The sequence below is a fragment of the Mus pahari genome, chromosome 3 (assembly GCF_900095145.1).
Source record: "Mus pahari chromosome 3, PAHARI_EIJ_v1.1, whole genome shotgun sequence".
Classification (NCBI taxonomy): Eukaryota; Metazoa; Chordata; class Mammalia; order Rodentia; family Muridae; genus Mus; species Mus pahari.
In genome coordinates this window covers 126,529,188-126,555,297 of record NC_034592.1, presented here as the reverse complement: position 1 = coordinate 126,555,297, position 26,110 = coordinate 126,529,188, and the positions used below count along the sequence as shown (strand labels likewise).

Below are 26,110 nucleotides of genomic sequence, written 5' to 3'. Positions count from 1 at the left end.
TTTTATACAGGAGCGGGGTGAGGGCTTACTCATAGGTCTAAGGCAAATGTACCACCATCAAGAAGTATACCCCAGTGATTGTATTGGTTATATATAGCCTTGAGGAGGGAGGGCCCTGTGAATCTTGGGCTTCCTGAGTTTTATGAGCTTCCATCCTCTGCAGGTGGGAATGCTTCATTTTGGAGGATGTTTGTAGGATGTAGTTACATAACATGGTGCCATCTGTGTCAGTCAACTGCTACTATAGTAAGGCTATATAACAAGCATCGCAGATTCTGTTGTCTTACAACAGCAGTTCTCTGTCTTTGCTTCCTGTCTCTATGATTGGCTGAGGTTGGTTGATTTAGATCCTGTCTGCTGAGAGGCTCTGCCTCATGCTGTGCCTTAACTGGGTTGGCTCTGGGCTATGGGCATGTGTGAGTTCATTTGGGGACACAGGCTAAACAATCTGTGTCTCTCCAGGGCAGAGGGCTTCTCATAGTTGTAGCAGAGGCATAAGTCATTTTGATCAGTCACATTCAAGCTACATCTCATTCTTCAGGGCAAGTCATATGAATGATCCTGAGACAAGGTGCAGAACACTCACCATGTCTCCAGTGAGGGACTGCACAGGGAGGTGTGAGGAACAGTGTAGACAGGGTAGTCTTGCCAAATTTTCTTGAATGTCTGGCTATGTCTTGTCAGTCTGTTCTGTGTTCATACTTTACCTAAAATCAGTTTTTTTCTTTTAATGTTTTTAAGAAATGTTTCTCCCATATTGCACCATCCCTTCTTCCTTAGTCATTTAACAAAGCACAATAGAACTTAATGTAGACTATATTATATAGACAGAAAGTAGATAGATAATACAGAACGCTGATTTGCTTTGGTGTTTTTAGTGGGTGGTAACTGTACAGCTTCAGATGGGGGTTAAAAAGTAATTGAATTTGTGTGACTGGTGAAAAGCACTTTGGCATACTCTAACAGGGTTTTGAGGTGTCCTCCCAGGTCTCTCCCGAGGAAACTGAACTGTAGCACACAGATGCTTAGTGGACCTGATCTTGGGGACCCTGCATTTGCTTACCCAGGCACAGCACAGCCACCACCAATGTCAGTGAAGGATGTTAAGACTCCACAGAGGCATATTACAGTGTTGATTCTAAGTTTAGAAATGTAGGCTACCAAATTCTTGAAACAGTGTGATAACTAAAGAAGACAAAGGCATTAAATACGGGATAACATAACAAAAACAACTTTTAAAAATAGACTTCATATTTCAGGGGACTCCATGTCTTCCCCCTCCCTATGAATTCCAAAATCTGCAAATGTTGATGCCTCGTAAATGACAACCTATTTGCATATAAGTAACTTCCAAAGTCCCTCATACTTCATTTTCCTTTTTTTTTTTTAAACAAACAAACAAACAAAAAAAGTGTTTATAACCCACCCCTATAGTGCTGGGGATCAAACCCAGCCTCTTAGGTGGTTAGGGAAGTTTTTGTTCCAGTGAGCTACATTTGTAACCTGCCCCACATTATACTTTAAATCACCTAATACAATGCAGATGCTGTGCAGTAGTAGTTATGTTGTATTGTTTGAGGAATGATTTCAAAGAGAAGATCTGCATATGCTCGGTAGAGACACAATTGTTTTTGATGTTTTTTGTTTTGTTTTGTTTTGTTTTAAATGTTTTTGACCCCAGGTTGGTTGGATCTGGATGGGGCCCTGTGGAAGCAAAGTGCTGGCTGTCCCACAGCTAGAGTCCAGTTGTTCTTTGACTTTTTTTTTATGCAGTGTGCTGATATTTTATTCTTCAAAAGTTGGAAGCAACCTGAAGAAGGCATTGGCTCTTGTGGCTGTGGCTGCGCCCCTGACGTTGGAAACACCTGTATGAAGGCCTTCGATATCATTCTCCCTGGTGCAGGGCCACATGGGACACAAATCCTAATGAGATGTTGCAGTAGATAATTTCTCATTAAAATTCTTATTTAATGGCCTTTTGAAATTACTGTAGGGGCATAAAATTGGGTCTTGATATATTTTATTAAATGCTGTATTCCTTATTCCCCAAAGAATAAAGCAATAATGATAATGTCCAAATGCTGAAACAATCCAGAAAGGGTCACGCAGGGCAGGGGGTTGGGATTCCTTTCCTTGTGTTTGGCAAACTGGATGTGTGGATCATTACATCAGGCTTCTGCAATGGATGGATTCCCATTAGTAACTCTGATGAAATGTAGTGTCCACTGATGGAGCTGAGGTGCCTCATTGAAGCCTAGTATTGTCAATGAGGTCTTAGAGCCAGGTTAGAGCTCCAGCCATGGAGAAGGGACCATGGTTTTCAAGCAGGGTAAGTTCAGGACAGGAGATGGAAAGCATTAATAAACACGTGTGAATCCTGAGATCCCAGGTCCTGCCCAATTGACAAGTCTATGGAGCATATATGTCTAAGCCGCCTCTTCTATGTTTTTCTTTTTCAGACAGAATCTGTCACTGTAGCACAGGCTAGCCCCCAAATAATGGCCTTCCTGCCTCAGCCTATATGAGCATGAACCTTCATGCCTGGTATTTACCACCTCTTTTTCCTATAGAACCAGGAGAGTATATTGGTGAGCCATAGAAAACTTACGTCCTTGAGGGTGTATGAAGGTCTGAGAGAGCACTTATTTTTGCTGTTCATAACTCTGTTCCCGCTTAGTACCCTTAGGTAAGTGAGTCCCCATCACACCTCTACGATGTCAAGACTCCCCTCAGCTTCCTGTTACATTCAGGATATAGGGGACTTGCTCCTGCTTGCTGTGATGTGAACAGGGTGAGCATGCTATGTGTGGAGGTTGTCTACTCCACTCCATGGGCTGTTTTTATGGAAGATGATGGAGATGAAGAATCATGTCTTCTCATTATGTCTTTTAGTGCAGTGGCCAGACCCTGTGTGGCATTGTCAGACCAAAGCAGGCAAGAACATGGTCGTGAGTTACTGTTTTTTATAGTTGCACCATATACTTGGCTCTGCTGTGTGCTAGGGTTATCTGAAAATGACCCAGTCAGTATGGCCCCTGATGGTTGTGGGTTAGGAGAACTTGGTGTGAGCATTTACATAGAGTGCTTTATCTGGTCCCTTGGGGCCTGGCTGCCCTTAGCTAGACCACCCACTTGGGTTTGCCTAATGGATTCTGTCACAGTCTGCTTATCCTCCAGCAAAATATATTTCCCATCCTTTCGAGTTCATGGCTCTAAAGATATTTCTTATTCTTGTGGCCACGATTCTCTTGATTGATGATAGCATGGGAGTGTGAGCCAACCCCAGCCATGGCTCAGCAGTATGATGGGGAGAGTAAAGTGGGAACTACATATATATATATATATAATCACCTCAGTGTCTCACTGCCCTTGTGGATGATGGTTAGAACAGGGTGGAGGCCCCAAGGTGGGTTCAGTAAACACATGCCCTTTTCTTCCATTGTACTGGTGATTCTAAATACAGCATGTGAATATGCGAAGATAGTTATCTATCCACCCATCTAAACATTCAGACCTGCTTCTCATTCATGCCTGCTCCCCCCCCCCCCCGCAACACTCTCACAGCTGCTGAACAGAGAAAACTCCTGGGAAACTTGGCAAAGGAGGGCACTCACCGAAGACAGTAGAGAATTCTGATTTTTGCCCTCCTATGTAAATACCTGGGGGTGGAGGTCGGGGAGATCCAATACAAAGCCAGGCGTCAGTGAAGTACTTTGGATTACTAGATTACAACTCCAGTGGAAACTCGGACTCACTCTGTCTAGCATTCTCTTGAACTTCCTATGTGATTTTCTTCAGTAAAGCATGAACTGTAGTAACTGAAAGTTTGGGGCATGAAGTCTGACAGCTTAGTACATTCCAGAGGCTCATGGAGTCATCTTAGTCTGGTACATGGAAGGAGTGTACTAGAATTCACCTGGTAATATCAAACATTACAGCTCTGAATGTTGCCAGGTGAGCAGGCATGGATGAGAAGCAGACAGAAACATTGTGTTCCAACTCTGTTAGCTAGGCTGTGGTTGGTCCCACATGGCCTGCCATTTGACCACAGATAATAGGTGTGTGTCTGTCCAGAGCTGCCTGTATTCTGGGGACCACATGTGCCCAAAGGAGTTGTGGCAGAGCTGCAGATTCGTACTAGGCATCTGGGAGTGTAGGCCTGGGCAGATGAAGTAGCCTGAGGCAGTGCTGGGAAGATCCAGGAGATGCTTGAGAGGTGGCTTCCATTTTGTTACAGAGCAGGCTAGGGAAGGGAGCTCTTCACCTTGAGGTTCTAACAACTAGCTGTAGACAAATTAGGGTGGAGAGGTGTGCTTTCCACTAAGCCACTGGTCTCCCTGGCCATTTAAATTCATTTAAATCAGTCCAAAGTAAGTCCAGAGTTCTTTGAGCATACTTAGTGCCCCTTAAAGCTCTGTCAGTAGTTACATGTTTCTAGTGGCTGCCCTTTAGAACAGTGTAGAGATAAAACATCGCCATCAGAAAGTCCTCTTGGACACACCTGCCCTAAACAGCAGCCATTTGGAGGGAGGTGGCCTCTTGGGTCACCTTTCAGGTATTCCTATGAAGAAGATCTGGCTTCTAGCCATATGTTGGTATCATACACAGTTACTCCCCTGCTTGGTTCTAGTTGTCACTGTCCCTCATATAGCAAGGCACTAATGACATCACAGTGCAGAAGCAGCCCAGGATACAACTGGGGTTACATCACCAGGCTCACTCTGTCCCTGGCTGGTGCAAGGCTTTTGATGACAGGTACCACAGAGGAGATGTGGGAGATATGGAGGCAGGCCTGGGCACGTTTCTGCAGGCCAGCTGGAGCTCTTTCAGAGACTGATTGGGACCATGCCATGGGTTTTAACTGCTTGTCTGTGGCAGTGTTTGACAATGAACACACGATTCCTGCTCTTTAAAAATGTATTATTACATAAAAGTGTGTTTCCAACAAACAATTTAAATAGTAGAGAAGTATGGACATGGTGGAACTCTAAAGTCTTTCTTGTTATTCTGTCCCTGTCACCATTTACTTCTGGAGGACCCTGGAGACACTGCTCTCACATGCAAGCTGTGGTAATACCCAGTTAGAAACTGCTTTTTGCTTTACAGTGTATTGGTGACATCTTTCCACATTGTGCTTGCAAAGCTGCCACAGTTGGCTGTATAACATTCTGTAGTGTGAATGTATTGTGATTTATTTAAATGACACTTAAGTAGTATGCAGGCTTTTTTGGGGTGTTAAAATTGATGCTGCAGTGATGTACATATATTGCTGTATGTCTCTTTAAAGTAAATTCCTAAGGCTGTAATCGCAAGTCAGAAGGTAGGTATATTTTTCATTTAGGAAGACTGCTCCCTTGATCTCCAAAAACAGTTGGTGATTTACAGAGGCCTGCTTGATTGTTTCAGAGCCAACCCCTGCTCATGTGGTTCTACCATTGAGCTGAGAAGGGTTTGTATTGCAAAGGAGTGTTACAAGCTCTGTGTGGAAGGAGGAGGAAACAATGGCCTGTGAAGTAAAAAGCAGGGATTTTTCTGAATGTTTCGGGACTGGGAATTAGTAGAATCCTTGAAGTGAACACTCCCCTGAACTAAAGTGTTTGGAGTACTACTGCTGCCTCAGCAGCTGTGCCCAGGATCCTTTAGGAAGCTTAGGGAGCATGTGCATGTGTGGTGATGGTTTTTAAAATCTGTCTTTATCCCTGGCTGCTCCGATTTCTTGGAACGGCCTCTTGGTGATGCTGTCAGGAGATCTGCACTAGAAGTGGCTTTGGTTAGCTCCTACGTGGGTCTGGATATGGGGATACACTATTTAGCTCCCTGGCCCGCAGGTAGCACGAGGTCTAGAACGAGGCAGCTGTTAACTGGAGTGAGGCCTGTTTCTTGCTCAGAGGAAGAGGAGTTGAGACCAGAGTCTGATGAGGACTCTCCCACAGAGCCCATGACCTCTTTATTTAGTGGGACAGGGGCTCTGGTACTTTTATCATACTCTGTGGATAGCTTTTTGAAGAAAACTCTCTCCTTCCCTAGCTGGTAGGCTGGTATTATTCTGGGGCCAGGTGACCATGATGTCATGGCCAAGAGATTCCCACCACCCTCCAAAATGTAGAAAACAGAAATAGGCTTTTTGTGAGTCTCTCATGGTCTACGTGGGAGAACAGACACCACTGGGAGATAAGATTGTGGGTACTTTTTTTGTATCTTTCATTTACCCTTTTACATTTCTCTAGTTTTTCTATTTGTATTAGTATTAAAAAACAAAAACAAAACAAAAAAAAAAAACTGGAAAAGAAACAGAACTCCACTATGGAGCTCCAGTCTGTGTTCCTGGAGCCTGTCTGGCGGCGGAAACCTTGTTAGTCCTTTCGGGGAGTTAGAAGTTCTCAGGCCTCCCACAAGATGCCAGTGCCCACCCAGGCCCTGGCACCTGTTAACTGGTAAGTGCTTGTAAGCTGAGGTAAGATGAATGTCAAAGATGGCTTCTGTGCCCTGAAGCTAGGGGTGACCTGTGGGTGCCGGTGGAGGTATCTGAGCTCCTGTGTGTGGCTTTGCAGGACACCATTCTACCTGCAGAGCGGGCAGACGAGTAGTAGGAAATGCAGTGTAAAAAGAGCTATAACTTGACAGGGCATGAGACAGAAGAGATAAAGACGGGTTATCAGAGCTTCCAGGAAAACCTATGCAGGGTGTGCAGAGCAGATCAGAGCTCTTTCTTTAAAACCATTGGCTGGGCTGCAGTTGCTCCCTTCCTCTTGCACCCTTCGCCTGTTCACCCGTGCTGGTGACCGTCCTGTACAGCCAGGCCTTCTGCCCAGGTACTTGGTGTTGCTTTCCTGCATGTATGCTCTCACAGCCCAGTTCTACCTGCTTTACACAGCCAGAGCTTAGACTTGGCAGAAGTCATGTGGCCAGCAGATGGCAGTACAGGGTCACCATGGCAGTCCTCCTGGGACCCCTTCCCATCCTCCAGTTAACTCTTCACCCTTTTTTTTCAGACTGAAGCCACCAGGTGTGTACTCAAAACAAGCCTTGGTAACCTTTGTTCTTTGACATTAACTGTGTGTCAGGGTTTGAATCTCTGAACAAAACCCTGGGTGCTTTGAACACTTTTCTGTGTGAGTTCTTCAAAACCCAACTCCCCATTTTCTTGCCCTCTTCCCACTTCTGTCCCTCTCTCCCTTTCTCCCTCCAAAAAATGTAAAGAGATTCTCCCAGAGAAGCAAGTTCACTGTGAGCTGCTAGCTGTCATTCTTCTGGAAATGTGGTGATGTTAGACAGTCTTTGCCTTTGTTATTGCAGGATCTTTGGTTGTAAATGTAGATGATCACATGGAACTGGGCTCCCAAGAGGCTTAGAGGCCTGGGCCTGACTGTTCTAGAGCACAGCTCAGTTTGCTGAGGTGCTTGAGGTGGACAGGCCATGGAATCTGCTTAGAGTTGGGCTATGACTTCTTTCCTGTGGAGATGCTGTGCTTGGAACTCGCACCGTCCCTGTCATTTGCTGAGAAGGTCCAGAGGAATGGTATTTGCATTTGAGGGAAAGACCTTCAGAATGGGTTTTGGACAGTCCCTAAGACAGTGAATGTCCTTGCCATGAGTCCTCGTCAGTCCTCACCTGTGCTTCTGTCAGGACCCACTGTGAGGTGTATCTGGGATTCTCACACTGAGTCGCCTGAAGACTCGTAGGCTTGAGCCCTGACTCAGGCCCTTTCCTGAACTGTCTTCTTCAAACCTTGTCCCTCCTGGCATCCCAAGCAAGATTCCCTTTAGTCACTACACACTGTGGCGTAAAGCCAGCTCTCTGGGACCTGTGAAATCTTGTACCTATTCCATTCTTACCTCCCTCTGCTCCTCTGGGAATCCAAAGTTCTGGATCCTGCAGACTTTAGTGCCTTTCTAGGCCACTCTCCTTCCTTCAGACCTCTTGCTGCCTCTTTACCCAGTACTGCCTGATGAAGTGCCTGTGCATCAACCTCTGCTTCCATTGTATCTGCATTCTCTAGGCCCCAGCATGCTGCTTTGTTGCATGACCACCCTGTGCCTGCTGTGCTGCATAGCTGTGGTCTTCTTTTCTACTTAACTCTCCAAGCCTAAATTCTGTAGATTTCTCAGTGCATACACTGTTTAGAGGCAAGGAAATAAGCTGGGTCTGTCCTGGACAGAGCTGTTTGGTAACCTACAGTAATACTCTCACTTCCATTTAGCCTCTAGCAGTCTGTAGGTACTCCCAGGGCAAGTCCTGGAGTGAGCTGATACTGTCCCTGCTGGTGGAGAAAGTTGGGCCTGGCAGGCATGTTCTGTAGCTGGACAGTGGAGGGGGTGGCTGCTGCTGGAGCAGTGAGCTGCCAAGTCTTAGGTCCCCTTACGTTAACATCTTATTGCTGCTGAGGGTGTTCATTGGGGAGTTGGTGGTTATGCAGCCAAAGAGCAAATTTTCCTAAAGGAGCCCACAGTTGACAAAGAGAGTCCTAAGTGCCTCTTTACAAGTTTCATTTCCTAGGTGGTAAGGTATTTCTGTAGCAGACTAGTTGCATCATAGTTTTAAAGTCTGGACGTTAAGCACACTGATTGATTACATTCAAGCTTCTTGTTGGTGGAGGCACATCCTCTTCCTCAAGCTCTTGTGCCTCATGAGTAAGGATAGTCTGCCTTTCTTCTGAGCCTCTAAGTCAGCCTTGGCCTCAGAGAGGCCATTCTTAGAGCCTCACCCTTGCCCTCTACTGTTGAACTGGGAGAGGTCGGGTTTGACTGTCCAAACAAGTGGGTCTTAATGCTTGGGTCTCCAAAGTTGGCCCTGGAGAGTTAGTTTTCAATGCTTTCCTCCATGTCTCATTCCAAGCACAAATTAAGTTAATCTTTGCAGCCAGGCCATGAGGGAGGAACCGTTGGTACTGACTTTACAGACAAGGAAACTGTCAGGAGGTGGTAAAGTCAGTTGTCCAAGGACACAGTTGAAAGGAGGGCTAAGTTGGAAATTCGTGGTTTTTAGCCTAGGCTATTTGATAGTGTAGATGCTGTGCTGAAAACTAAGGCCAGAGGTGACCCATAGCCCCATAGCCCAGAGATATATTTGTTTAGCCCCTGTCTGTCTGTCTCTACCTACCTATCTACTATGGAGTTAGCTGCCAGCACTACAGGTCTAGTCTCTAAAATAGTCTGCCGCTGTAACGTTTCTGGACTTGATTTCCCTTGTCAGCTGTTACCTGGAAGTGGTATACTGTGTCTCAGGTCCCTCAGGCCCCCAGAGGCCTATCCCGAGTCTTTGTAGTGTGCCACATTTCTGAATGGCCTAGTCCAAGGGGGAGTGTGTGGTTGTGTCCCCCACATCTGATTGGTGCCATCTTGTAGTTGTCCTTTGCTGTCTATCCGTCTCATTCTTCTCTAGACCAGACCTATCAACCAATGTGAGCCAGACGCAGACTGCTGGAACAGCCATGCAGGGAGCTGACCTCTTCTAGAATTCATTCCCCTTGCTCTTTTTAAAGCCCATGGCTAATGGATTAAATATGGAATCTTTGGTAGGTTTATTTTAATATCTTAAGATTTCACAATACCAAGAATTACTAGAATCTTGAGGCATTTGCTAGAGATGTAAGTGGGGTGCAGGGCAAGCTGTTTGGATGGGACTTAGCCAGGGGCTCGGTTTTCCTTCTGTCAGCTTTACTGCCTCTGATCCAGAGACAGCATTCCATCTATCTATCCACCCATCCATCCATCCATCTATCTATCTATCTATCTATCTGCCTACCTACCTTCCTACCTAAGCGAGTCATAAAAAAATGTTTTGTGAAATTATAGGAGAGTGTATGGAGAAGGTAATAGAAGTTCTGTGGGTGGAAAAGCAGGATAGACAGAGAAGGCTCAATTTTACATTGCTTTGGATTTTTTCATTTGTTACAACTATCTAGCTGTCTGTCTGTCTATCTATCTATCTATCTATCTATCTATCTATCCATCCATCCATCCATCCATCCTGTGGTAAAACAGTGCTGGAAGCATCTTGAAGCATCCCATAGCTAGTGTTAGTACTCAAGATGCTATTTGGTAGCAAGGCTTCCTTCAGCAGTGATAACCAGATGTTTTCCTCCCGCGGGGGGAGTTGGGCCTCAAGGGATAGGGCCGAAAGGGCAGTGTCTTTAGTTTGGCTCCCCACCCCCATTCTTCTTTGAGACAGGGTCTCATGTACCCCAGGCAAGCCTTAAACTCATCCTCTACCTCCCAGGTGCTAGAATTATAGGCACACACCAACATGCCTTACTAGAAGCGTGCTCTCTGGTGGGGAATTCAAGAGAGGGTAGAGGCTTCAATCACTTGGGGAATTCTTGAGGATAAGAGCGTCTAAGATTTTTGGAACATTTTAGGAGTCCATGGAGGTGGAACAACACAGAACAGCCAGTCTGAGGGATATAGTATGCACCACATCTGTAACTTAATAGTCCCACTCACCACATTAGAATAGACCAAGAAGAAATAGTTGGGGTGAATTTTAACAGCGTACTTCATCTAATTTATCCAATTTGGGTGCCTTTGATGCTCAGCCAATATATCAGGTTACTAGTTTATGTTCTTGTCTACACTGAGGTTTTGAAACCCCATGTAAACTTTTTGCTTGAAGCACGTCACAAGTTGCAGGAGTCTCAGGGGTTGCAATCACAAGTTCTCAGGGGTGCTAGGACCATTCTGAATCAGGAAAGAAAGTAGCCTTCAGTTCCACACAGGCTTAAGAGGCCGCCCTGCCTTGCCTTTGTCTTTTAAACTCTGGCCAGTGAATATCTATTAAAGGTTGAGGGGGGTGGGAAACACAGCAAAAAATGTCTCAGTAGGGGTTTTTCCTGAGAGTGAGCTCATGGGCCGTTTTATTCTAGCTCTGCAGCACTCAGGATTATATCTAGTATGTATATAAGCCTACCATTAGTTGCGCATGCATACATATTTCAAGGAAATTAAGAAATGGGGTCCCCACACATACTCTCATCCCATTTTTCTTGGCAATACAAACTCTTGGGCCTTTTAATGCTAGTGTGGTTATTTTTAAATCTACTGCACTTTCCTAAGGTAAGAAGTTATAAAATAAGGTGCTCATAGCAACCAGCCCGCCCACATCCCACCTTGCCTTTATTATGATATCACGCTAAGTGCTTCCACTTGTAATGAAAATATTATGACTGTGAAGTAAAAATATTGTGACAAGTCAGAGAAGCCAGGGTTGCTGTAGAAACCTTCCCCATTCCTTGTCCTCAAAAGGCAGGTTTAGCTGAATTTTGCCCTAGTGGGCTTGTCTGTCTCTTTCAGTGCATTTGACTGTCTGTTTCAATTGTGAGCAAATTGAGATATCAGCAGAGGAATATCCCAGGCATTTTAGCTGAGCTGTCTCGGCTCACTCTTTTCTTGCCTACAAGTCTGCATGGGTATCATGGAGACTAGGAGTGGGGGTGCTTCATTGGTGGTGGTGGTGGTGATGGGTTTTTTGTTTTGCGGGGGTCTCTTGCGGGGAGGGGGTGTTGTGAGCAAGTGATCTGTACCTAGGGATTGAAGAGCTCATTCTGGTGACCTGGCCCAGCCATTTCTCTTTTGAAGCCAGTCACCATTTAAGCTCCATCTAGGGAGGTTAGAGCGCCTGTCCTTGACTGTGGGGAGGGAGCAGAGTCCTGGTACCCTCCGAGCTTTCTGTGTATGTGCAGTTCTAGGGATCCTTGGATTGAGTGATGAGTGCCCTGGTTACTCATGGGCAGGCAGTGCCCATAGCGATGCTCAACCATGGAAGATGAGATGGACCAAGTCTTTCACTAAAAGAGGAAATGGAGGGGAAAAAAAACTGAGAAAAAATGTGGATAATTTTGTGCAGCGCCATTTTTGTTACTTGTTTATTTACTTATTTTGAGACATGGTCTAATTCAACTCAGGGTAGCCTCAAATTCACTGTGTGGTTGAGCATGACCTTGCTTTTCCTGCCTTCCTTTCTGAAGTGCTGAGATTACAGGCGTATGTGACCGTGCTCGGCTCATGCGGCGCTAAGGTTCACACCAGTCCTATCAACAAAGCTACCTCAAGTTCCCACACAGCTTCAGTGTTGATAATTTAAAAAGAAGAAAAAAAGAACAAAGGCTAGCCTTTATCCAGCACACACTGATCCCTGAATTTGATAACTACTACTGATATAAAATAAGGAGGGATGTTACTCCTAGCCTTGGCTGGGACTCTTTGGGAATGCAGACCCATCATTAATCAGGAAGTTCACTGTACCAGCCTAAATCTGTAAAACAGAGCTCTCCTTGTCTCTGATCAGAGCCACCTTTTGATGGACGTTGTTGTATATCCGCTTGTTTGGGGGTGGAATGTAAGCTCCTGCTCCTTCCCACTTCAGGGCCCCCAGACTGCGACAGCCCTCTCTTCTTGCCCTACAAGACCCTGGTCTCCACAGTTGGAAGCATGGTGTTCAGTGAGGGAGAGGCCCAGCGGCTTATTGAGATCCTCTCTGAGAAGACTGGAGTCATTCAAGACACCTGGCATAAGGTAGGCCACTGCAGGGCTGGTAAGGCGTACCCCTTTCCCAAATGGATGAACATTTGCCCAGTTGTGCGCCTACCCAGGAGCTGTCTTGTCAAACTGGAAAGAGAATGTTTACAGAACAGTTTTCACTTCTTCCTGGAGGATCCTGCCATTGCTTTCTGTGCTTGGGCTGAATGAGCTACCACTGCTTATGTGCCCAGAGCAGAGCAGGGTCTCAGTGCTGCTTGTGCTTCTTGGGAGAGCATGGGATCTGGACATAATGTCCCTTGTGCTACCAGGGCAAGCTCAAAGACGAAGTCCCACTCCCTAGTGGCCCTGTTCTAGGAAGTACAGTATGCGTGGGTTTTTCCTTAGCTAGTTGGGTGGTGGTAATTTTGCTGGTCAGTTCATTGATGGGAGGTGTTGGGGGGGATACTCCTTTCCCGCTGTCACTGGGGGGTGCCATGCTCTGTATGGTCTCAGTGCTGCTGAGAGCTCCTCAGCAAGTAAGCACTGGGGGTGTTCCCTGAGCATGAGTGTCGGAGGGTCAGGGTGACTATTGTCCCATCTTGTCTCAGACCATGACCTTATAGTACAGGTTTCCTGTCCTAGCTCCCACACTGCAGCCAGTGGCTTATAGTCTATATTTTCTGGCTTTAAGACTGGAAATACTGTACTTATGAAAACTACCCCAAGCATCTGTATATACAAGATCTGGGAGTTCCTAAAAACTTGGTGGCTTAACAGGACTATCTATTCCCTTATGGTGTCTAGGATCAGATGGACCCACTTATCTTGAAGCCCATGCTACCTGGAGGTTTATTGCCTTTTGTTTATTGCCAGAGTTGGGGGACTATGTATTCCTCTCTTCCCCTGTAACATGGCTTTGTCAACATTTCCAGGCCACTCAGAAGGGTGACCCTGTAGCAATTCTGAAACGCCAACTAGAAGAGAAAGAAAAGCTGCTGGCCACAGAGCAAGAGGATGCAGCTGTCGCCAAGAGCAAGCTAAGGGAACTCAACAAGGTACAGCCTCAGCTCAGAAGCAAGGCAGCCCCTCTCCATTCTTGGAGAAGCCCCGTGCCCAGGGCTGGCTCTGAGACAGGCAGCTTCAGCCAGGGCTTGTCTACCTAGCGTATGACTCTTCCCAAGCCAAAAATGTTTTGACTGAAGGTTATCTGCTTCCTAAAGAGGTGAGGTGTAGTATTGGGAGTGTTCCTCCCGTCGTCCAAGAGTACATGCAGTTTAGCAGAAACGAGGATCTCAGACTGTGGTGGCTCCCAAGGTACCAGGGTCTTTTGAGCTAGTGCACCTAGAAAGAACGTGTACATTTAATGCTGGTAGTTTTCCTGAGAAATGGGGTTGAGGTTGCTTTGCTGCCTTTGTCTGACATCAGAGGAGTGATGTGCAGGAGATTTCTTGGCTATTTGTAGCCAGGCTGGCTGGAAGGTTTTTTTACTCTGAATGGCAGGTGGTGGTGGGCCAGGCTTGCTGTGAGACAGGTTGTTCAGGATATACCAGCTCCTCAGTCATTGGAAGCCACTCACTGCTGAACCTACTGGAGCCTCTCTTTGTTCTCTGCTTCTGAGAAGTGGGTCCTGGTGTCCAAGTGTCCCAGGTGGACATGACAGGCAGGGTAAGGGGAGTGAGTCCTCATGGGCCTGGTATCCCCTAAGTTAGAAAGCTGTCAGGTGAGGTGCTGTGGGTTTTCTTTTACCGTTCCCTGTCTCCTGCCTTCTCTGTCCCAGGTAGCAGACTTCAGGGAGATGGCCTGGGTCAAGAAATATCTCACAATACCGGTGGTGATGGTGCACGCCTTTAATCTCAGCACTTGGGAGGCAGAGGCAGGTGGATTTCTGAGTTTGAAGCCAGCCTTATCTACAGAGTGAGAGAAACCCTATCTCAAAAAAAGAAAGAAAGACCTGACACCATCTGACATAGACCTGACATAACCCTTTCCTTAGGTAATGCCCTTTGCTTATTGGAGACAGACTAGATATGAGGCAAGTTGATCTCATTCTTAATTCAGTGACTGTGCTTCTGAGCCAGGCAGAAACAATGGTTGAGGGTCAGGCTGACAAGACCCCCACCCCTTTGAATAACACTCTTTGTTAGTATTATGCTCAGGAGCAAAAAAGAAAGTTACCCTCTGAGACCTCTGCTGGTATTTAGTGGGCTTCTGAGTTGACTCCCAAGTTGTCCACACATGGCCTTTGCTCAAGCTGTCCTGGGTTACTAGACATGTAGACCTTCACATGGCTTAACAGCAGCTAGGTGTGCTGTCTCCTCCTAACTCTGCATACTTCATGTTAGGAGTTAGGCCTAGGCTCCAATAAGAATGAGCGCATCTATACCATAGAACTGGGCAGAGCCCTCCCACCCCCCTGAGTCAGGTGACTAGCATCCCTTCCTGGATCGCTAGTTTTCTATACCTTTTACCTTCGAAAGAATTGATATTGCTGTAATAAAACAGCATGACCAAAGGCAACCTGGGGAGCAAAGGGTTTGTCTCCTTCTATAACTCTCAGGTCACCTTCCTTCACTGAGCAAAGTCAGGGTAGGAACTCACGGCAGGAACTGAAGCAGAAGCCATGGGGGAAAGCTGCTTCCTGGCCTGCTCAGTTTGCTTTCTTACACAACCCAGGAAGGACCACCTGCCCAGGGACTGCATAATCTAGACTCTTTTCAAGTGAGTCTAGATTATGTCAAATTGACCAAACAAATATCCCCCCCCCCAAAAAAAACAAAACAAAACAAACCTAACCAGGACACTGTCTAGACAGAAAGAAATTAATTTCCTATAGAAATTTGCTTACTCCCAAAGTCAAGTTCAGCAAGAGGCTACAGTAGTGTTTGATTGCCTGCAGGCTCTGTGGCTTGGCTATTTCGTTGGGTCTGAGGCGTGATGGATGAGGAGGTTGCAGCCTCTGATAGAAGGGCCCCTCCCATTCTGAAATTCCATTCACCAAGGACAGGGAGGCGGGCAGGTGTGAAGGCCCCTGTGCTGTCCCTTAGGTGACTGTGTGACATACTTTCAAAAACCACAATGGCACCTAATTCCTAGACACATTCACCATGCTCACCCTCCTTGGGGTAAGACAGTAGACTCTGTTCCTGGTGTGGCCTACAGGTCTAGACGCCTTGATTTTTGTTACCCACCTCACCTTCCAGAGTGTGGACCTTGGCTCTGATCCAGGAAACTTAATGTCCAGCTATGGCTCTCTATTCCCTGACCACATCCGGTTTCCCATAAGCCGAGGAGGTACAATGCCGATTTCTGCTTACACCTCTTTCATGCTCCCAGCCTCCATCCCCAAGTCTGCACCCTGAGCACTAGCCTCTGGCGTCTGGCCGAATCCTCTCTGGATGGTGGCCTGCTCCCAGTATGCCCTGCTCTTGCTTGTTTCTGAGACTCTCCTGTACTTCTGACGCGCTGGACATTTTGCTAGAATCCTGTTTGGTTATCAGCCCTTAGGAGTCTAATGGAGCCCTCAGATGAAGGTGACCGTAATTGCCACAGACCTCTATTTGGTGCCTGCAGACTGTGAGCCCCCCCCGCCCCCCCAGCAGGTTATCTGTGAGCAAATGACTACTGAGGTCCTAGGGTGGTTTGCAGTTGAGGAAGGAGTGTTTGTTGGTGTTTGTATCTTCCCTTTATAAATAGTTAAATATTTATCATTCTGTTTACTTTTGTCTTCCTTGTGCGGACCACCATCGTGTCCCACTCGACAGAGCCGGCATGTTTATGTCATTTTCGTGTTACATCTCCTGGCACCAAACCATTGAGTGAAAAATTGCATGTGAAAATGTTACTGACCATATGACAGTTCCTCTTACCTGCATTCTCACGGGAGCCAGTGAATGCTAGACTCCATGTTTCATGTTCAGTCCCTTCTACATTTCCTTTATTCTTGTGGTAACATTTTTATAGTTGGAAAGGGTCTTGCTTAGTGATATTGCTTGGAGTCATGCCACAAGGCTTGGTCTGGATGCACTGAGAATTTCAGTCGTTTTCAGAGTCTGTGCCACTTGTATGGAAGGTCCTGGCAGAACTGAACCCATGACCAGTGTGAATAGTGTCTAAAGAAGGTTACAGACTTGGGCCCCCTTGGGAGCTCCACCCTAGCCCTTTAAGTGTCAGGGCCCAGGTGTGGCTTTGAAGATTTTAGGGCAAGGCTGGCAAAACCTTCTAGAAAACCTTCCCAGCTGGTAGTGTCTTACCAGGCACTACACTCTGGACTAGACTATCGTGTGTCCACTCCAGTGCCTGAACGTGAGGCCTCGTAAGATCAGGAGCGCAAGGCCTTCTGATACCAGCCAGACACTGCTGGGTACCGAAGTGGAATGGGAGGTGGTACAGTTCCAGTCTCTGTCTGGAGGTGGACCTATCTGCGGACCACTTCTGAGCCCTAGAAGTCTATGCAGGGCCCCACTAAGCCTAGGGACTGGTGCCAGATTCCCTGGGAACGGGCCAGTAGAGCACCAGTGGATGCTGGTGACAGTGCTCGTCTTCCAGCCTAGACAGACAGAACCAAAGGCCACTTAGACCCTTACTTTTTGAATGCTTTTCAAGAAAATAATATGGCCCAGTCTCTGCTTGATGAGACTGCTCACCTCACCTGCCATTTCTTCTCAGGAGATGGCTTCAGAGAAGGCCAAGGCTGCAGCCGGGGAGGCCAAAGTGAAGAAGCAACTGGTAGCCCGGGAGCAGGAGATCGCAGCTGTGCAGGCACGCATGCAGGCCAGCTATCGGGACCATGTGAAGGAGGTGCAACAGCTGCAGGGCAAGGTGGGCACAGGGAAGGGCAGGCCTGAGGGAGTCATAATGGCCCAGAGGGTGAGGCTTGAGCTGGGACTGAGGGTGCCTGCTGGGGGTTGAATTTGGCTTGGTGTTTCTGATATTAATTACCAGGAAGATATAAAATATATTTTAAAGAGCACTTTTTCAAAAGAACCTTGTGTCAGGTAGTACCCAGGGATGAGGGCTTACATCTCCAGGTGAGTCTGTGTGTGTGGTTGGGAAGATTGCATAAACTAGGAGACCTGTGAACATACACTTACTGGGTCTGGAGACCAAGCCTGGTGACTGCCTGTCTGGACTGTCCCTCACCGTCAGTGTGACATTTATCTTCTGAAACCTATGCTTGGCTCATTCTGGGCACAACTGCCTCCCTGCCTCATGTCTCATGGGTGCCTCGTGGGCTCAGAAAACACGAGATGAACCCTCACTCAGGTAGTTGTGCTTTGTGGCCATGGGATTTTTTTTCTCTCAGAAGAGTACACTACCTGTGTGGCTTCAGGTATATATATGTGCATACATCTGAAACATTGGATGAAGAGAGCGATGAGCAGAGAGGTCTGTTATGTATGAGAGTGAAGGAGGCCCACACTTGTCTCTGAGACCCTGTCACTGGAGTGCGTGGGCCTCTTGCATTATGAGCATTCCTGACTCGGAGCAGACAGCCTCCAGAGCTTCTGCTCTGAGCTCTGACCTTGCTGATGCAGGTCCACAGTCAGTTCTCTGTGTGGCTGATGCCCTGATGCTCCTGTGGGCAACTTTTCAGATCCGGACTCTTCAGGAACAGCTGGAGAATGGCCCTAACACCCAGCTGGCCCGCCTTCAGCAGGAGAACTCCATCTTGAGGGATGCCTTGAACCAGGCCACCAGCCAGGTGGAAAGCAAGTAAGTAAGCCAGTGTCTCATGCAAAGGCTGTGGTGGCCTGTTCCCTAGGGCTCAGAGCTTGGGTAGACTTACTAAGTCTTTCTTATTTAGGCTACAGCAGTTGAGAACTAGTGCCTTTCTGGATATAGGGCTGGGTGGCAGTCATATGCAGGGCTACCTGAGAGTTCCTGCTCTCCCCACATCCAGCTTCTATGTGGGTTCTGAGCAGTTGAGTCTTTGGCAGGTGTCTAAGAGACCCCATGTCTTGATGCCTTAGAAAGAGCTGATGTATGCTAGCCTGCAGCTGGCATTGTGGGGGAGGGGCAGGGGGAAATATCAGGTGCCTTTCTGTCCTTGGCTTGTGCTGGCATCTTACTTCTCAGGCATAGTGGCACTTTCATGCTCATTCTTATTGTTCCCCCTATGTGGGGTACAGGGCAGAGGATTAAAGCAGATTTGTTCAGGGTGAGAGTGTAGGTGTCACAAGGACCTGCTGGAGTCTCAGTCCTCCACTGGGAGGACATGGGATTGAAGAACCTCTGGCATTCTCTGTCTCTGGAGACAGCTCTGAAGCTGGGGAATGCTACCCAGTTGTCAGCTGCTGCCTCCCCTCAATTTAGAAACTGCTGGGTGGGGGCGGGGAATACTGAGTGAGTGAATAGAGAGTGAGCAGAGGTGACATGCACAGGGCTTGCCTTTGTGTTTCCAGTGGTGTCTAGGAGGGGCCTTTTGCTCTCTTATGGTCCACATACTGTATTGGCAACCCATTTTTAATAAAACACCAAAAGCCACATGGTTGACATGCAAAAATCACTTGACGAAGACTTGGACACTAAAATAAGAAAGGGCAGATATGCCTTTCGAAGGAGGGAGCAGTTGCCAGGCTCACTCACTGTTCTCATTTGGGGCTGGGGACTGTCTTGCAGGCAGAACACAGAACTGGCAAAGCTCCGACAGGAGCTCAGCAAGGTCAACAAGGAGCTAGTGGAGAAGTCAGAGGCCTCCCGGCAGGAGGAGCAACAACGGAAGGCGCTGGAAGCCAAGGCAGCCACCTTTGAGAAGCAGGTCCTACAGTTGCAGGTCAGTTGCAGTGGTAGGCACTCCAGTGTCTGTTCACTGTCCGCCAGAGCTGACTGCATAGCAGGAACAGTGCCCGGTCAGAGTCATCCCTTCCCAGTCACAACAGACAGCTGGGGCTTGAACCTTGCTTGACCTTTGCTTGTTAAGAAGAGTAATAGCATCGCTGTAAGTGCTCAGTATCAGTATAAGTCTAATTGTCCTTGTAATCTACCACGTGAGGTGGGGACTGTTGGCATCTGCCATTTACTCACAAGGAAGTGTGTGTGTGTGTCACAGAGAAGCGAAACAGCTACTCAGCATTTCCCTGGCCAGCACGTGACAGTCAGCATCTGGTTCCCAGAGTTTGGCTCCTGGGCTGCATTTGCTCTACACTGGCTCCTGCTGTGCTGCTGCAGCCCAGCAGTGGCCAGCAGCCTAACTGCCTGCAGATCTTGTGGCTTAGAAGCTGGCTTCTCAAGGACTTGCCCAGTCTCCTTCTGAAAGAGGGAGATGTCCTCATAGCATGCTGGGTAACACTCACAGGGCTTCAGTCAGCCCGTGGGCCTATGGCTTCTGCTCCTGATAGCTTGTGCCGAGCCAGATGAGCCTAGGCTGAGGCAGGGCTCCTTCTCTGTTCCTGGGCATGATGGTGGCACCTCTTCTGCAGTGACTGAGGATGAGCTGTGCAGGACTGCAGCTTACTCTGTAGAAAGGAAGGGGCTCTTTTCATTCTCTCCTTCACTGGCAGCTCCTTCACCGAGTCCGCCAACTCCTCAGGGACCAGGGCAGTCAAGGCCTACTGGGTTGGGTCCCAGAGCATAGACATCAGGAGGTGGCTCTAACCCTGACTAGAGCCACCTCCCAGCTTGACAGAAAAGAAGTGTAAAATGTACTTTGAGGTTCTTGATGGCCCCTGTCCTGGCTTCTTGTCCCAGGATGGACTGAAGTTTAAAGTCCCAGCAGTGTTTATAGATATCCCTACCCACTTGGCATAGCATAGAACCAGCCTTGGGAATCCTTTGATGTAGTCAGCTATGCTGACCGTCACCTTCTGGACTTGCTGTCTCCTAAGATATATGTGTATGCTTTCACTAAAGCCTTAAAGGTTTTTATTGCTATGGATGAATGGATTTCCTGTGGTTGGTTGTTGAAACCAGTACTCTTAACTTGTTAATGTTGGCCATGAGTAGAAAAACGTGCAGTCTTCCTGCACTCTGAGTTGATTCCTTTTTGTGAAAAGTGAGACACAGACAGGCTGGCAGTGCTCTTGTCCTGTTCCTGTCAGTGTCGAAAGATGGTGAGGATATTAGATAGAGTCCAAGTAGGGAATCAGGCTCCTGCTGTGATGGAAGGGCAGGGGAGAAGCAGGCCTGTCCACTGTGAGGCACTGGACCATTCTTTATTGTTGTGCCTTTCATGTGGAGCTGAGCCAACCTTCTCATTTGAATGTAGAAAAAGCCTGCAGCCCAAGTCTACCCTCAACGTTCCCTTGTATACTGCTTGCTTTTCTACAGTTGAGAGGGCACGACCCGTCCTTAGGAAGGACTGCCCTGTGCTGTCTCAGTGTTTCTCATTAAAGTGTTTGGCCTAGCACCACCCCATGCAGACACTGCCCTAAAAGAGAAGGAAAAGTGTTGTTTTCATTCTGTCAGCTCCTTAAAGGGGATTGAGGCATGACCTGGAATCTTACATTAGCTGACTAGACTTATATGTTGACTGGCCCTCTCACCCACCCATGCCCCAGACAAATCTGACTTCTACAGAGATCTGGCCCTTTGCAGAGTTAGATTCTTCAGAGGGCCTGAAAAGTCCTCCCTCCCCAGTAGCCCAGTATACGGGAATGATTGACAAATGGCCAAAGGAGATCACCAGAGGTGGGAAAGGCCATTCAGCTGCTGCTGCGCAGTAGAGAACACCAGGCACATAAAGCTTTGTGGGTCTGAACAAGGAGATGGACCTGTCTGTATGGACGTCTTTAGGATTCAGACTAAAAATAGAAATGGCTGTTTTATGGATCAAACATGCTTGAACATTGATGGCTTTGTATGGCTGAAACGTTAAGTGAAAACCTAGAAGTGCTCTCCAAATGAATGCTTAACTATGTGCCTTGCTGTGTGCAGTGCTTCAAGGGAGAGAACTGGTGCCGATGGGAAAGCTGTCCCCCAAAAGGAAGGCCTCTGGCTGTTGTCCTCTCATTGAAGGGGCACTAGCTGAGGGGCTCTTTGTCCAGGTTCAAAATTATCCGGAAATAGTCTCGTCCTTGTTGAAATTGCACTATAACTTTTCTCCTCCATTCATGTGGACCCCAGGGATAAACTCAAGATTGTCATGCTTGGCCACAAACACCTTTACTTGCTGAGCCATGGCACTAGCCCTGAACTGTGTTCTTTGCCCGCTGTCCAGAGAGCCCGGTAAATAGGATAACCACATAAAGAGGTTTGTTTCTACAGCCCCTCAGCTTCTCACGACCCTCGTCCCTCTGTCCCTCCTCAGGCATCCCACAAAGAGAGTGAAGAGGCTCTGCAGAAGCGCTTGGAGGAGGTCACCCGGGAACTCTGTCGGGCACAAACAAGCCATGCCAACCTCCGAGCGGATGCTGAGAAAGCTCAGGAACAGCAGCAACGAGTGGCAGGTGAGTGCAGACTCAGTAGCTCTGTCTGGGGTAGCCCAGATGAGCCCTCTGACCTTGTGTCACTATGGGAACCTGAGCATAGTGGGCCTGGACTGTCCACTGTATACAGAGTAGAACCTGTAAGGGCCAAACATGAATGAGGTGAGGACAGTGGGGCAGGGCTAGATGAGGCTTATGCAGTGTGTGTGATGAGACTGTGGTGGTCAGTCACCTGCCATTCCTCCTGAGTTCCAGTCATGGGCACCGGGCTAGCAGCAGTGCTGGTCAAGAGCACTAGTCACAGCAGTGCCTTAAGACAGACAGTATGTGGAGGGGCAGACGGTAGATACTTGACTCTCTGCGATTGATGGCTTTTGTCACAACTATGAGACTTTGCTGCTTGGGGGTAAAGCAGCCATTGATAATCCTGTAATCTGTGGTCCTGGCATTAAGACAGAACTTTATTTATGACGGGTGGGGGTGAGCAGCCGTTGGGCTAGCTTGCTGGCCTCTGCACTAGAAAGCGAGGTATGCCTTTAGCCACTGTATGCTGAAGTAGAGGCAGGATTTTAAGACTAGGTCAGAATGGTGAAAGGGGAGGTCAGCCAGCATAAAGCCCAGAGTGAACATCAGACAAGAAAGCTGAGGAGATGAGCAGGAGCCTGGTCCTTCTCCTGTGAGCAGGTGCGGCAGGAAGACGTGGGCTGGGCAGTGACCACTGAAGTGCTGATAAGGGGGCAGAGTTCTTCAGTGAGGGGAGAGGTTAGCTAAGGCAAGAGAATACAGAAGTTACCCCACCTGGGAAGTCGGCCCTGAGAGTCTCTGCTGCTCTCTTCAAGTTCTGTTTGGCCGCAGCAGAGGCAGCACCTAGGGCTGAGCTTGTGGGAGCAGAGGGAGTGTCAGAGACGCTGGACCACCCTAGCTGGGGGACTTCTCAGAGCACATAAGGAAGAAGGCCTAGAGCAGGCCCTTAGGAGGGCACAGTCACTGGGTATCTCATTTCTGCTGCGTCTCAGCTCATATGAGGCAGTGTTTTCTAGAGAACGAGCCTTCTGTGGCTTCCCCGGAGTGTGCTTGGCTTGCCGCTAGCTTTCCATATGGTACTCAGATGCCGCTGCACAGCATACCTTTCTTTACCAGTCCACAGGATAAGCTCATGGATCAGAAGTGTTTTAAGGCTTCTGCATATATAGTGCAGCCCACAAGGGGGCCCATAGTTCTCTGTGTGTGTTGGAGGAGGGGCCAACAGCTGAGGTCCCCAGACAGGCATTTCTAGATCCTCACCTCTCTCCTTGCCTTTCTGCAACAGAGTTGCACAGCAAATTACAGTCATCTGAGGTGGAGGTAAAAAGCAAGTGTGAAGAGCTGAGTAGTCTCCATGGGCAGCTCAAGGAGGCCAGGGCGGAGAACTCACAGCTCACAGAGAGGATCCGTTCCATCGAGGCCCTTCTGGAAGCAGGCCAGGCCCAAGACACCCAGGTTAGTCACTTCTCAGGCCAGTCCAAGGAGAGGGAGGACTCCCCTGAGCAGAGCCTCCCACGGTGCCCAGCTCCTACACATGTGAGCCTCTCTGTTTCTTTTCAGGCCAGCCAAGCTGAGGCCAACCAGCGGCAGACTCGGTAAGCCTTAAGGCAGATTGTGGGGAGCTGTAGGTCAGTAGCTCCAGCTGTCGCACAGGTTGGCCCTGACCCCTGGAAGCTAGAGCTTTTGCTGGAAGGCTTGAGCCTTTCTTAGCTGTCCCTTCGGTGACTTCTGGTGTCCCTCCAGAGACCGACGTGGATAGGAAACAAAGCTGCCCCTTACGAGTTTTGCATTAGTCTGCTTTCCATTGTTACAGTAAAATACATGAAGCTACATTCTCTTAAAGATAGCTCACAGATTTGGTGGTAGCTGTCCTCTAGTGAGGGCCTCCTTGGCTATCACATCATGGTAGGTAGCACTAGAGCAGGAGTGCATAGAAGGAGGAGACTGCTCGTGGTGAGACAGGAAGCCAGGGCAGGCTTACTTTTTACAGCAGCTTGCCCTTAAAGGAATGAATTCCAAGAAACCAACATTAGTCTCTTTAGGGCATCACTCCCTATAACCTAACTACCCCACCTCCCATGCGGCCTTGCCTCTTAAAGGTCCTGCTCCTCCTTAACACTGCTACACTCAAGGCTTTCAAAGCACGAGCGCCTGGAGGAGACACAATGGTGAAACTCTTGAAAGCTCTGTAGTCACTCTCCAGGAGCCAGTTTAGCTCTGCAGAGGAAAGACCTCTGGTAGCTCTGTGGTGCAGAGGTGTTATCAGTGTCTGCAAGGTGAGGGAGTTTGAAGGATTGAGGTCAGGAAGTCAAATGAGGAAATGGACATGGCCCTCCCCTTTCTGTTGTAATCTAGAGCACATTGCAGGGCCCATTTCCTCTGTGAGGTGACTTTCCTGTTGGCCAGACTTGTCTTATTTCCTGTGTCAGTGTCCATAGACCAACTCAATTCAAGCTCTAGTCCTGGGACCAGTGCCTCTGGGGCAGATGCCCACATTCTTGGGAGGTGAATCATGGCTGGTCTTGGGGACCCCAGAGCAGATGTGTGAAGGAATGGTGAGGAGGGTGGTCTTCATCTCCCTGCACAATCTGGATGTGTCCTAAGCCAGCAAAACCCCTCATTCTGGCTGTTTCTACCAAGAGTTGTTTCCCCGTGTGCGTTGTAAAATGCATCTCCCCATCCATAGCCTGATTCCTGGTGTTCAACTCGGCTTTGTAACTGGGGCACTTAGAGGGAAACCGGAACCCACTTGAAGACCTAGAGCCAACCCTCTCCATCTCCTTTCTCAGAATGCATGGATGAACCGTGTTTCTCCTGATGATATTTACAAGGGTACAAAGGCTGTATTTATGAAGGGTTTTTCTTGTATCTTAAGACCAAATTTCTGAAGCCTGACATGGTAAGATACACCTGTAATTTTAACAGTTTGAAGATTGAGGCAGAAGGATTACAAGGTCAAGGCCAGCCTGGCCAACAAACCTTTTCTCAAAACAAACCACCTGAGATTTTTTTTTTTTTTTTTATCACACACTAAATTACTGAGATAATTCAGTCACACTCCAAATAAGAACTCTTAATATCTTGCCTGATGTTGGTATATCCAGCAAGAACTGGTTGATTTCCTTCTGAAACAGTGTATCTGTAAGTTGCCTGGGTGGGGCCATCCTGTTCTGAACTGGCATATAAACTCCCAAATGTTCTGACACTTTATAGCAACTGCCTAGAAAGTGAAGGTCAGTATGTCCTTGCCAGTGTCCTGTGTTCTCTGCTTCTTCAGAGTCGTCTTCTGGGCATGCTCTGGGATGCTCTGCTGGGAAAGACTTTTGTGTAAAGAAGGGATTAGAGGGGAGTGTATGAGGAAATCCCACTTTAAAGGGGAGTCAAGGTTCCATGGACCTGAAACCTATAGCCACAAAGCCAGCTAGTGTCTTCAAGGCCGGGCCTGCTGTATTCAAACTGGAAACTGGAAACTGCCAGTCAGGGTCCATTATTGGCCCCGGCCAGGGTGAGCGCATTCAGCCCCTGCTGACTTTACAGTTGATGGGGCACGAAGACGACGTAGGATGGTAGTCTTCAAGGAGCTTTTGACTGTGTCTTTCCAGAGGGAACATGGGTGTGTTTGTGTTCCCCTCTGGCTTTCAGTGACAGTCAGATCCCTGCATCCCTTGACTGGTGGCAGCTCCTCTCTGCCAGACTTCCCCTGTCATCTCAGAGTTGCTCAAGCTCTTGATTTAGAGTGTCATTGAGCACTTCTAGATTTTAGATTTCATATGATCTGGGTCTTAACCATCTGTCCCACATTCTAGTGCAGACAGAGGGTGTCACATTAAGGTGTCCGTTTGAGGCTTATCCCTAAAAGGCTTGAGTATAGCTTTTATTTCTTTTTTCTTTTTCATTGATTTTATTTTTTATTTTTTTTTAACATAAATAAGAAATAAATGTAATAAACCAAACACATGGACAAAAAAAATACAAGAATCATATGATCATATCAATGGAAGTAAAAGAAAAAAAAAGTCTTTGATAAGATTCAACATCCATTCTTAATAAAAGCCCTAGAACAAGTAGGACTGTAGGAAACATATTCCAACATAATAAGGTTATGTGTGACAGACCCATGGCCAATATCACCCTAAATGAATAAAACCATTAATAAGCCCTATTAAAATCAGGAACGGGAGAGGACTTCCCACTCTCCCTACTGCTCATCCATAATGTTATAGATGCATTAGCTAGAACAATAAGCTATATATATATATATATATATAT

General features: G+C 47.6%; 1 protein-coding gene across 2 annotated transcripts in view; it reads left to right on the top strand.

The window, feature by feature from the left end:
• Nucleotides 1–26,110, top strand: part of Rrbp1 (ribosome binding protein 1) — a 63,787-nt gene that overhangs the window by 24,283 nt on the left and 13,394 nt on the right. Inside the window, exons 3-10 of one of the 2 annotated variants that reach the window (XM_021193335.2) lie at nt 12,361–12,509; nt 13,388–13,510; nt 17,121–17,273; nt 18,049–18,167; nt 19,074–19,227; nt 21,700–21,838; nt 23,127–23,296; nt 23,402–23,436. In XM_021193335.2, coding sequence (XP_021048994.1) covers nt 12,361–12,509; nt 13,388–13,510; nt 17,121–17,273; nt 18,049–18,167; nt 19,074–19,227; nt 21,700–21,838; nt 23,127–23,296; nt 23,402–23,436 — 1,042 coding nt within the window. Of the gene's footprint in view, nt 1–1,773; nt 3,371–12,360; nt 12,510–13,387; nt 13,511–17,120; nt 17,274–18,048; nt 18,168–19,073; nt 19,228–21,699; nt 21,839–23,126; nt 23,297–23,401; nt 23,437–26,110 lie in introns of those variants that run through there. The other variant, XM_029535810.1, reaches the window with a different exon arrangement.